Here is an 11,839-nt window from a genome sequence, read left to right as displayed (position 1 = left end):
ATGAACTTGCATGCAATTTTCATTACATTGCGGTATCTGATAAACAATTTGAATGCAATTTACCTTAGTAGTCAGCAATATAACGTAAATTGCATGCAAGTTCTTGCTAGTCTAAACCTCGCTTTACATTTGAAGAGCGGCGCGGTCGGGCGGTGTCCCTTTCTATAGGATCATAATAGCTGTTGTATGTTTTTTTAATGCTAACCTAGGCCATGGAGAAAAATAAGTAAGCATAAAGTGCTCACTCTATACATCAGTTTTCTTATATCGAGTTATAAATTTTTCATTGAATAATGTGGGCCAATCCCGGCGGCACTGCAATGCCGGGCCGACCCGTGAAGGGAGTGGAGCGAGCCCCGAACATCCCATCGGTTTACAAAAATCAGTTTAATATACTGGTCCCTCAGTGAGGGAACTTTCAGATATTAAGCTGAAAAGAACAGATACTACACTTTGATCTTAGCCAAAAGGCCGAGAAGCGATACCTGCCAAAACCAAACCGAGAGACGCCATTGATTCAGAAAAAATCTTAACACCGCGATGTAGCCTTACTATGGCGCCGGTACAGCGACATCTAGCGGGGAATTGGGAAACGAAACTCGTAGCGTAGTCTGCTCGAGTCTTCTCACTTTTTACCTGAGCGAGAGGTCTGTGGAACGAATGTGCCTAAATTATAGTTGGTCAAGCAAAACTTGTCAGAAAAAGGCGCGAAATTCAAAATTTATATGGGACGATATCCCTTCGCACCTACATTTTTAGGGTTCCGTACCCAAAGGGTAAAAACGAGACCCTATTACTAAGACTCCGCTGTCCGACTGTTCGTCTGTCTGTCTGTCACCAGGCTGTATCTCATGAACCGTGATAGCTAGACAGTTGAAATTTTCACAGATGATGTATTTCGGTTGCCGCTATAACATTAGTAGAAAAAGGCGCAAAATTCAAATTTTATATGGGACGATATCCCTTCGCACCTACATTTTTTAAATTTACTGCCTTCAATCACAATCAATCAGCAATAGCTGCCTTGCACTGATATTGTTTTTATCAGTTAATGTAAAGGTACAAATAAATTTCAGAGCTATAGTCTGTTTTTAGGATTCCGTACCCAAAGGGTAAAAACGGGACCCTATTACTAAGACTCCGCTGTCCGTCTGTCTGTCACCAGGCTGTATCTCATGAACCGTGATAGCTAGACAGTTGAAATTTTCACAGATGCCGCTATAACAAGAAATACTAAAAACTACGGAACCCTCGGTGCGCGAGCCCGACTCACACTTGGCCGGTTTTTTTAAACTATGAAGTCTGGCAAAAAAGAGTAGGAATTAAAAAATGGCAACACTGTAGTGTCGTCCCTTTCAAATCAATCTAAGAAAAAAGGGACGACACTACAGTGTTGCCACTTTTTCATTTCTACTCTTTTTGCCAGACTACTACCCATAGGAAATAGCAAAAAAAAAACCGCTCACTTGTTTGTAGCATAGAATAGAAAATGTATTGCATATTACTTTATAGTTAAAAAAACGACTATGGTAACTTTAAATCTATGTTCATTCAAAATCGAATCTCAAACCATTGTCATAAGACAAATAGTAGTTAACTACAGGTCGATTCACAAAAGCTGTCACGAATGGATGTAAAACGAAACTTTCATTGCTTTCATTGTATGAATGAGTAGCCATTAAAAGGCGTTCCCCTCTGTCAAAAATAGTCGGCCAATGGCCATACACAATGTATGGACCGACGTTTATCTGACATGGCTATTTTGACGTTACGTATACATTTGACATGCATTTGACGTTCCCCTCCCCCGCAAAAATTGGCACTATTTTATACAGCAAATTACAGACGTAGCGTCTCCGTTGGTTATATCCTCCTAGCCTGTATCGGTACACACAGAGATGGGCATTAATCGATTAATATTTTAGTTAACTAATCAATCGATTAAAAATATCAATCGTCATTTTTTAATCGCGATTAATTTAGTTGCGATTAAATTAGTTGTGAGAATGTTCGACTAACAACTAAATTAGTTTTAGTTTCAATCGACTAAATTTCACGATTAAATCTATATTAAAACTACGTAGTCGCCCGTTTTTGCATTTTTTATCTTGCAATATGTAACTACAAGTACGTATGTATGTAACATACGGAGGTACTCGTATGTTGTAACTATGTTAGTTTGGGTAGAATTTTGCGACTTATTTTGAAGCAGATATTCTTCATCCGATTGAGCTAAAATTATGTATACACGTTTAATTTGAAATGCTTGAATGACAATGCAAATAATGCCATAATATTATTATAACGATATATTGGTAATAACGACAAATAGCGAAAAACTGTATTGTTTACAAATCGCAAACAATAAAGTAGGTTGGTGCATCTATACTTATAATAAAGCGGAAGAGGGTCGAAAGTCTGTACATGGAAGATATTCGAAAAAAAATTGGCTGGGGATACTTAGAATCGATAACAGAACACATTCCAACAGTTTTTAGAATTGTTGTCTGTTTATCTGTTTGTCTGTTTATTTGACCGCGCTACAAATGAAAACGGCTGAACGGATTTTGATGCAAACTTTACTAATCTGTCGAAAAAATCCACGGCCAGGTTATAGGCTATAAAAATTTGAGAAATTTTACCCCTAAGGGGGTTAAAAAGGGGGATGAAAGTTTGTATGGAGTTCAAGATTTATTTTAAGCTAGCAATTTGAAACTTCGTAAGAAGATATATTATTGAAATACAAGAAAACTAATTTCAGCGTTTTTGAAAATTCATCCCATAAGGAGGTGAAATAGAGGTTGAAAGTTTGTATGGAGTTCAATTTTTTTTTTGAGTGCGTTACTTGAAACTTTGTATAATGGGCATATTATTATAATACAGGAAAAGTAATTTTAGCGTTTTCAAGAATTCGTCACCTAACAGGGTTAAAAGGGGGTTGAAAGTTTGAATCCATTACAAATGCTTTGAAACTTCTTAGAAATGTATGATAGACGATTACAAAAAAACTAATTTTGACGTTTTTGGAAATTTAACCCCTCAGGGGGTTGAAAAGGGGATGAAAGTTTGTCTTGGGGTGCAAATTTTATTTTAAGTCAGGAACTTAAAACTTTGCAAAACGTTAATTATATTAAAAAGCAAGAATTTTTTTTCAGCGTTTTTAAAAATTCATCCCCCATGGAAAAAGGGGTTAAAAACTTTATCTTGATAACTATATCATTTTAGCTACTAGGCCAAGTTAGGTATCGTTTTTGTATAAATCGGGTATGCCGAATTCATTTATGATATCAAAATGACACCATTCCCGAGTGAAAACACAAAAAAAATGAAAAAAACTTTTTTTAATTTCTCTTTACGCTTAAACCGCTAAACCGATTTAGATAAAATTTGGTATAGAGATAGTTTGAGTCCCGTGGAAGAACATAGGGTAGTATTTATCCAAAAAATGGAGACTGCGTTTGCATGGAGAAGCGGCCGTGCCCTTTCCTCTTAATAATGGTCACGAATTTTTCAGTAAATGTCAAACGATTTGGGACTTATACGCGTTACCATGCCTTCCCGAAAAAAATCGAATCTTTCGCGAAAGTCTCGCAATGCATTGCGGCCACAAGGGGCACGGTCTCAGGAGTCTAAGAAAAACCACGTCAAGGACGTAAAAATACAAAAATGGTACTGTATCGTTCGATATACACCTACTACTCTATGCCGTTTAAATCACGTCAAAAATTTGAATAAGGGCAACAAAAACCTTTTGGAGTGTAATTTTATTTAGTGGTAGCAAAGAGGATGTAATATTATAGAGCGGTACTGTCATAGTAAATTTTGTAACCACACTGCCATCTATCGACACACTTTAAAACTAAAAATGAAGATTTATTAAAATACGATAAAATGTATTTAAATATGGATAAACGATCTTTTTTATTTGCATTAATTATTTTTATTTTTTTGACCCATGTTCTTTCACTGATATGCGTTAAAATTGTTAAATAATAACAAACGAAACCGTTAACGCCCTCTATACGAGAGTAGGCAAAAGGTAGTAGCGACATCTGATCGAGAATCAAATTTTCGTGATTTTCGAGGCACGTTTTTTCCTTAGACTGTATCCATCTATTACGGAGTTATATCTATCTTTGGTGGTAGGTACCTAATTGTAAAATATTTTGTCTGGACTACAGTCCTCTAGCGTATCCATTTGTCAACTTTACTTTAAGTTCCGTCTCCCGGGGACAGGGAGATAAATTAGGGGTGAATTAGCCGCTCACTGACACAGACCGAATTCCACGCAGGCGAAGCCGCGGGCACAGCTAGTTATTAATACTTTGAATTATACGATACTGAGTAAATCTTAGACATAGAAACTATCAATATTTTGCTGTCTCTGACAATAGTAAAACTCTTTTTAGTGTCACGCGGTGACAAAACAATGGGATAATTCTACTTACCTGGAACTGGAAGTTGTTTGTTGCATTTTGGTGCAAGTGCCGACGCATCTTCTAAAAATAACACGTTCTATTGAATGACACATCTGCATGTTGTTTATTATATACGCGGTCTATTTTGTTTTTAACGTGTGGTCATTAAACTTACTTACTTTAGTAGCAAAATAATAGTGAGAACAGATCTCACTCCTTAGAAACGGTCAAAATATCGTAAGTAATACATGACTATTTTATTTTTAAACATCCGTTAAGATGTCCTAATCAGTCTGTCAACATAGCCATTTATTATTATAGAGGTATTCTATTCAATTTGCTTCTAACATTAGTCGCGAGAAAATAGTCTAACTAATTAGTCGATTACAAAATTTAGTTGTCCGAAATCAATCGGCAACTAATTTAGTTGCAACTAAATTAGTTGCACTCTATACAACTAAGATTGATCAATCGTCGTTTTCAATCGTCAGTCGCAATTAATTCTTGTAATCTTAATCGTTAATCGTTAGTCGATTACATTTTGCCCATCTCTGGGTACACATACAGTTAGAGCCACCATTTTTCCATTTTATTGGTTAATGAATCTCTTGTGAATCGATCTGTACGTATCTGTGCGATAGAACACCTCTAGGTTAAATTTTATAGACGGGTTCGAAAAGTAAACTATTTGTAATAAAACAAACAAAATGTGGTAAATATCATTTATTACCATCAAAATATGCACCTTATCACTATAATTATTTACCTAAACTGGCGTAACAGAATAATGGCTACAACAGCGGATAACCGAGTACATTATGCTATTCCTTAAATACGTGTAACGGTAGAAAATCAGTACTACGTCACGGGGAAGCTTATTTATCCTATCTAGCCATGGGTTCGTCAGAAAAATACTACGAAATGTTGGTACAGTCGTATCAGATATATCGGAGCGACAGAAGCTCTCACAAATATTTGGACACGCCTCTATTGCCAAGGCGTTAGTCGGCCGCTTCGATATATCTGATGGCCACTGTAGACTTTAAAACACTCGTAACTTTTCAAACGAGAATATTGACTGCTTCAATAGTCCGAAATGGTCAAAGTAACAGTCGAATTATAATCGCTATTGCTAGCATTTTTTTTCCTGACTTTAAGCATTGAAAATTTAAACTATTTGGAAATTATGACCGTAAGTATGTACGTGTTTCTTAGAATTCTTCACTATGACTTTTACCTGCCGTACTGTTTTATATCGATTCAATAAACCATTTATCAATACCGATATAAATACGACAAGGAGATATATTTAAGTTTGATTTAAATATTCGTGACGATTTACTTCTTCATATGCATCAAAGAGAGAACTACAATGGATATTTACTAATAATTGGAAGGAAAAAAACAACCTATATCCAGCCCATTGAGTAACTTCGGGGCTTAGCTTATAAATAACATTATAACTGACTAGACGTGAAAAATTGAGGCAAATACCATATTTGTCCCCATTTTTACAGCAAAACTACGTGACATTCCAATTTACGTTACTTAAGTTTATGATATTATGAAAAATATACAAATTGTGTTATGGTAATCTTATCTAGTTATATTGTGAAATATTTACATCGAAATGTATAGATACGATAGTCAGTGAGAAAACTCATATTTCTCAACCGAAAATCGGAAGGCAACTCAATATGGGATCGATAGGAACAAAAACTATGGTTATTTTAATAAGACTTAAATGACTTACATTGTAAAGATTAAGTAAAAAGCGCTAAAAGTGATAGAAAATCTGTCATAAAACATATTAGGTTAGATTTCATACCTACGTACGCAACACTTTTTTTTGTCTGTAAGTATAGGTTCATTTTCACATGGTTTCTTGTCATCCGCTAACTTTACAAAAGGATATCTTAAACTAAAACTGCAGTCAGAAAGGGATTGTCAATATCCCAAAGTAAATAAATGCAACAAATATACATAGAGAAAATAAACTATAGAATGACAATTGAGGTTTTTAAACTTGCAGTCAAATTAACATTATATAGAGATAAAAGGGTTATACATAAATCTTTTTTAATTGCATGGTCAAGAGACTTAAGCTTTTCTTAGCAAAATAGTTGTAGAATACATTAGTCTCAGTTTTAACAAACATATCCGACCTAAAGAAACACATTTTTATTATATCATCACTTTATTAATCAACTGAAAGTCCATTCGATTTGTGAAATCTGTGTGTGTAGAAACATTGATCGATTTATTTTGCTTAAACAAGCATAATAAAATTGTCATTATCCTAAACGATAATTTGAATAAATATGCAAACATTCCTTAAATATCCAATTTCGCATCCATTCCACTCAAGTTTTACACATGTATCAGTTTTGGCCGTGACCGATTAACAACTTTATCAATGAAATGAGTTATAACTGTTTTGGCTTACACTTAGCTAGCCTATCGAATGTATCTTAATTTAAAACGCCAATTCACGGCGTTAAAATTCGTTGAAACAACTATGACACCTCTCATCGATAAATATTCCATACATCTCCAATTGATCCGCACTTGATTCTACGAGTCATAAACGTCATTCACTGAGTTTTTTAATACTTGACACATTACGTGACTGGTCCGGTGGCCGGTTTCCTCGTGAACACTCTGGTAGTGACCGGTTTCTTCACGGGAGGCGCGGTGATCCTCGACGGCGTAGACTTCGGCCTCAAACTGGGAATTTGCGACACTTTAATTCCTATTGCAGTTTTCTGTTTAGGCGCAGTGGAGACTTGCGCTTGCTTGGGCTGGCCCTCGAAGGTGGAACTTCGGATTAGTTTCGGCTGTTCCGTTTTGTCGCTCTCGATCCAAACCCGCTTGTCGGGTTTGGCGATTACTTTCTTAGTCTGCTCGACCCTTTTCCACAGACTGGCTATTTTGCTTTCTACGTCTTTAGAGTTGTTTTTGGAAGACTGTACGCTGTTGACGCTGGAAGTGCTGCCTTGTCTGGAGCCCCTGGAAGCTAGAGTTACAGTTTTTGCGCTATCGTTGCTCTGTAGGCTGTGGTTGGAGGCGGAGTTCCTCATGGCGGATCTGGGCTTAGGCGCAGGTTTCTCGCTGCTGCCGCCTTTCTTTAGAGGAGGTTTCGAGTAGCGGTTAAGTTGTGGCAATCTAGACGGAGACGTGTTGTTAACAGCGGGTTTAGGGGTGGTTTTCGCGTATCTAGATACGATTGGTTTCTTCTCTGCTACGGGAACCGGTAAATCTTTAGCGGGGACTGAGCTTTCTTCCTTTGTGAAAGTGCCCTGTCGTTCTAGAGGCAAAGGTTTCCCGGCTACTAGCGGAATGGCGACGGCTTTTTGAGCTATCTTGGATGGAGATTTGTTAAGAGTCTTTTTAGGTGAAGTATTGGCGCTGGGTGGTTTGGAAGTCGTGGGGGTTTTACTTGGAGCTTTGGCACTAGGTTTAGAAGGCACTATGGCCTTTACTGGGGCCTTAGTTGGCGCATTGGCAGGTTTCTTAGCGGGGGGTATGCTTCGTCTGTAAGGGGAGACGTACGCCGCTTTCTTCCTGCCCCTGACCGCTTTGGGCTCCTCCTTCTCGTGCGAGTCGTTTGAATCTAGACTGCCATCTCGTCTCTCCGGTTTGGTGATCTTCGGTTTAGGTCTCGGAGCGGCTTCTTCTTCGGAATCGTTGTCGGAGTGTGTGTCTCCTTCGTAGCTGGCGAAATCGCTGCTGCTCGGGTTTTGAACCTTGTCGCTTTGCAAGGCCCTTCGATATGACGCGGTCATTTCTATGTTTTTTAAGTTATTGACAACGCAGATATCCACCGCTGCCGGGCTCTCTATGACGGGGAGATAGTTTCTGAAGCTCTTAGTGTAGGTTTGCATTTGGGTCGAGTTTAGTTCGAAGTCGTCTTCGTTGTGCCCGCTATCAGTTTCCCTGAAGACATCGTCCTGTCTGTCGTCGATGATTTGCTGGTGGTTCAGCTCGTTTGAAGACAGACTGTCGTAGCCTGTAGTTGTTTCCACGTTTTCGAAGCTGGCGTCTTTGGTGACGAACGTGGGGGATGGAGGGATGTCCTCGCTGAGTGTTCTAGTCCTGAATCTCTCTGCGTCCTCCATGCGTTTCTGTTTCATGGTCTTCTTGGCGGCTAGTCGCTGCTTTAAGCTCTCGATTTGCGGATCGACTGCCTTTGTCTCCTGTATGATGCTCTGTATGTTGACGGTCTGCGTTTGATACCTAGCTCTGTCCTCTAACCGCCGTTGTTTAGCACTCATCTTCCTCTTTGATTTCGTTTCTGAATTAGCTGTGACGTAGTCGTCTGATCTGTCGCTTTCTGATTTGGTCCACGTCATAAATTCTTCAGAAGACACTGTCAGAACATCCGACTCAGATGGTGGGTCTATTATAGTATAAGTTTGATACCTATCTTTAGCGACATTTCGTTTCTCTTTAGGAGTCAAATATTTGGAGTCTCTCGTTTTCTTTGGAGTCGATTCGACGCTGCTAATGTCTGATGGTAGAGGCGAGCAGTTTTCAGAGCCGGATGGAATATCCGTGACTACATTTAAGGTGCTCGAAACTTCATCGTGCAGCTGATGCGCTGTAGTAGGCTCTATTTCTACTGTGGACTCTGCCATTTCATCAAACAGCGATGGAGGATTGACTTTGTCCAAGTCTAGGAGATTAAAGTTGTGACATAGAGGGAAATCCTGAATAGGCTGTTTGAAGTCAAATACTACAGGAGTCTTTTCTCTATCTGCCACCTCGGACACTATACTGCTCACAGACACCATGCTACTTTCCATGTCCAAATTCTCCATTTCCGAAGGTGGTTTGACATTGTCGAGAAAACTGACAGGATTGCTGTCCAAGTGTTCAGAGCTTCCCTGGTGCATGGAGTTGCTGAGCGCTCTCCTAACCATCATGGCGACGGGGAGGGATTTCTTGCGCGATTTTTGGGATTTTTTCGACGTATCATCCCATTGGCCCGAAGCGCTTAAGGAGAGAAGACTGCCTAAATGTGACGGCGGTTTTACATTGTCTAGGTCTAAAGAAGTTAGTGACGTCACACTGTTTTCCATGCCGTAAGTAGAGCTTTTCAGTTGCGCTGCTAACCTGGCCGCTTCTTTTTCTATAGCGGATGCCATGAGGGAATCAAACTTCTGTTCCCCGTCGTCAACTAGGGAGGTATAGCTGGGTTCGGGAATGTTATCGAGCATGACATCACTGAGTTGATTGTCTTCAGTGATTTGCAGTTCCGAAGCGACCGTGTCTTCATCCAACTTGTTGGTGAGATCGGGTCGGGTGGACATCACCGGTTCACTTTTCTCTAGTAAATCCGGCAACGCTAAGGCCGCATCTGCGATTTCACTTCTGATGGAGGAGACCATATGAACGGAGCCGCTTATGGTCGGGAACGTCACATCATCGGGGCACGTGTTGTCGTTCCACGTGTCATGTTTGGACTCCTCGAAGGCCTTCTCCGTGTATTTAATATCGGTGTACTCGAGTTTCTTTCTCGTCAACGTCGTCGCCTCGTAGTTTCTCGGCTCGTCGCTCCAAGATCCGTCGAGGACGTCCGCATAAGACTCGTTGGACCGGTTAAGTTCGTCGCGGACTTCGGAGTCTAAAGTGGTATTCGCAGATTGCGGCGCGAGGCACTCATTGGAGCGATTCAGGCTGTCACTCGTGAGGGTCGAAGCTGGAGGTTCCCGGGACGTGTCGAGGGAGGGAGCGAGAGAGAGGTCATCAGAGCCAGGCTCTCGCGTGCTGGGTGTGCGAGCGGCGCCGCCGGCGGCGGGGGCGGCCGCCGGCGGCGCGGGAACGTTTTTTGAGTGTTTGCCGTCCCCCTCCCCCGCGCCACGCGCTATCACCTCCTCCAGCAGCGCGCGGTCCAGAGACTCCTCCCCGACCATTCTGTCCAACGCGCCCTGGCTTTTATTGTCCTTGCGTCGCCTGCCTCCGTCGCGTCGCTCGGACCTGTCGTCGCTTCGCACGCGGAGTTTCTCGCTCCTTTTAGGCTGGGCTTTCGACATGCCCATTCGGACGCAGCGCTCGAATACCTCTTTATCTGTAGATCCGAAGGAATCATTGCTGAGGGAGCTCAGGGAGTTGCTTCTCTCTAATTGTCTTCTGGGCTCGTCGATCCTCGCGGGTAAGCTCGGTGGACCGTCATCGTAGTACCTAGAGTGATGACCTCTAAACCTATGGGCCATAGAGGATTCTCCATGGTACGAATAAGGGGACCTCGTCAGAGCTAACTCCTGATCCAGTCTCCTAACGCGGGAGCCGCTTTTGATGTTATACACGCCCGACGCGAGGTTTCTTTCAAACTCTTCGTCTTTAAGTTTAGGTGGATGTTGCGAGATTTTGTCACTTCTATCGAGGGATTTATGATGTCTAGTGTGTCTTACGTTATCCGTCGGTCTTTCTACAGAGTGTGCCTTGTCGAAGTGTCTCGCGTGGCTGAGGCCGGCCTGGACGGTCTCCTCGAAGATCTCGCGGTCGGTGGAGCCGAAGGAGTCGAGGCTGAGGGAGCTGGAGGAGTCGTGGGCGGCGGGGAGTTGCCTCGATATGTTGCGCGCTGTTTTTATCGGCAGGCGGCTTTCGCGTTTGCGTTCTGGAAGTAGTAAAAGACATACATGTAATAAAAAAAAACTGTGATTTTGGTATATCGCGAATTATTTTCTTATCGATGTATATGGTTTTTGTTAAAATAATAATAATAAGAGAGATTGTTGAGGAATTATGGCGAGTAGTTGTAAATGTTGAAGACTTTGGTAACCTAAGCAATACAATTTTAAATTTGTTAGTTAATTATAAGGAAACAGGGCAATTGTCTGTGTTTGTCCTGTACAGCCTAGAGCAAAAGTGTATGGAAGGTTATCAGAACTGTTTTTTGCGATTACGGCATAAAAATATATCACGTAACCGTTTTGGATAACTTTATTTTTGGGACATGCTCACATCTTATGATTACTTAACAATCGGGAGGTCTTTAAAAAATTGGGACTTCCCAGGGGCCTTCATAGCCGTTTCTTTATCAGTATCGCCGGGGTTGCCACGTTCCAACGTGCGTGTGAGAATGATGCGGGATATATCAAGTAATAAATGTGAGCATTATATTCGCGGAGTAGGCTTAATAGAAGCGCCGCGACTATCTCGTCCACGAGACAGACTACCCGTTTATTTCTAAACAATATATGCATTTAGAAAAAGACGGGTGGTAATCTTTCTTGCTTGCGAGATTATGTCGCGGTGCTCTTGTTCTAAGGCCACTGCCGGGCTAGCACATGATTGGCGCGAGAGTATCTCGCCGCGACATAGACTACCCGTGCCCCTTTAATTCATACAGTTAGTAAAAGACGGGTAGTCTATCTCGCGGCGAGATACTGTCGCGCCAATCATGTGCTCGGCCTACT

At 41.0% G+C, this 11,839-nt stretch overlaps 1 protein-coding gene and 1 non-coding gene across 6 annotated transcripts in view; both read right to left on the bottom strand.

The window, feature by feature from the left end:
* Nucleotides 1–290: 290 nt before the first annotated feature.
* Nucleotides 291–483, bottom strand: LOC134755515 (U2 spliceosomal RNA). The gene has a single exon (XR_010129061.1). It is a non-coding gene; the product is annotated as a U2 spliceosomal RNA (small nuclear RNA).
* A 4,643-nt stretch (nt 484–5,126) lies between these two features.
* LOC134755334 (adenomatous polyposis coli protein-like) overlaps nt 5,127–11,839 on the bottom strand; it is a 110,452-nt gene continuing 103,739 nt past the window's right edge. For all 5 annotated transcript variants that reach the window (XM_063691801.1, XM_063691804.1, XM_063691803.1 and 2 more), the window contains one exon: nt 5,127–11,037. In XM_063691801.1, the coding sequence (XP_063547871.1) occupies nt 7,040–11,037 (3,998 nt within the window). In that variant the 3' untranslated portion in view covers nt 5,127–7,039. The remainder of the gene's footprint in view (nt 11,038–11,839) is intronic.

This window comes from Cydia strobilella, chromosome 2 (genome assembly GCF_947568885.1).
Source record: "Cydia strobilella chromosome 2, ilCydStro3.1, whole genome shotgun sequence".
NCBI lineage: Eukaryota > Metazoa > Arthropoda > Insecta > Lepidoptera > Tortricidae > Cydia > Cydia strobilella.
This window is presented reverse-complemented; position numbering and strand designations above follow the sequence as displayed.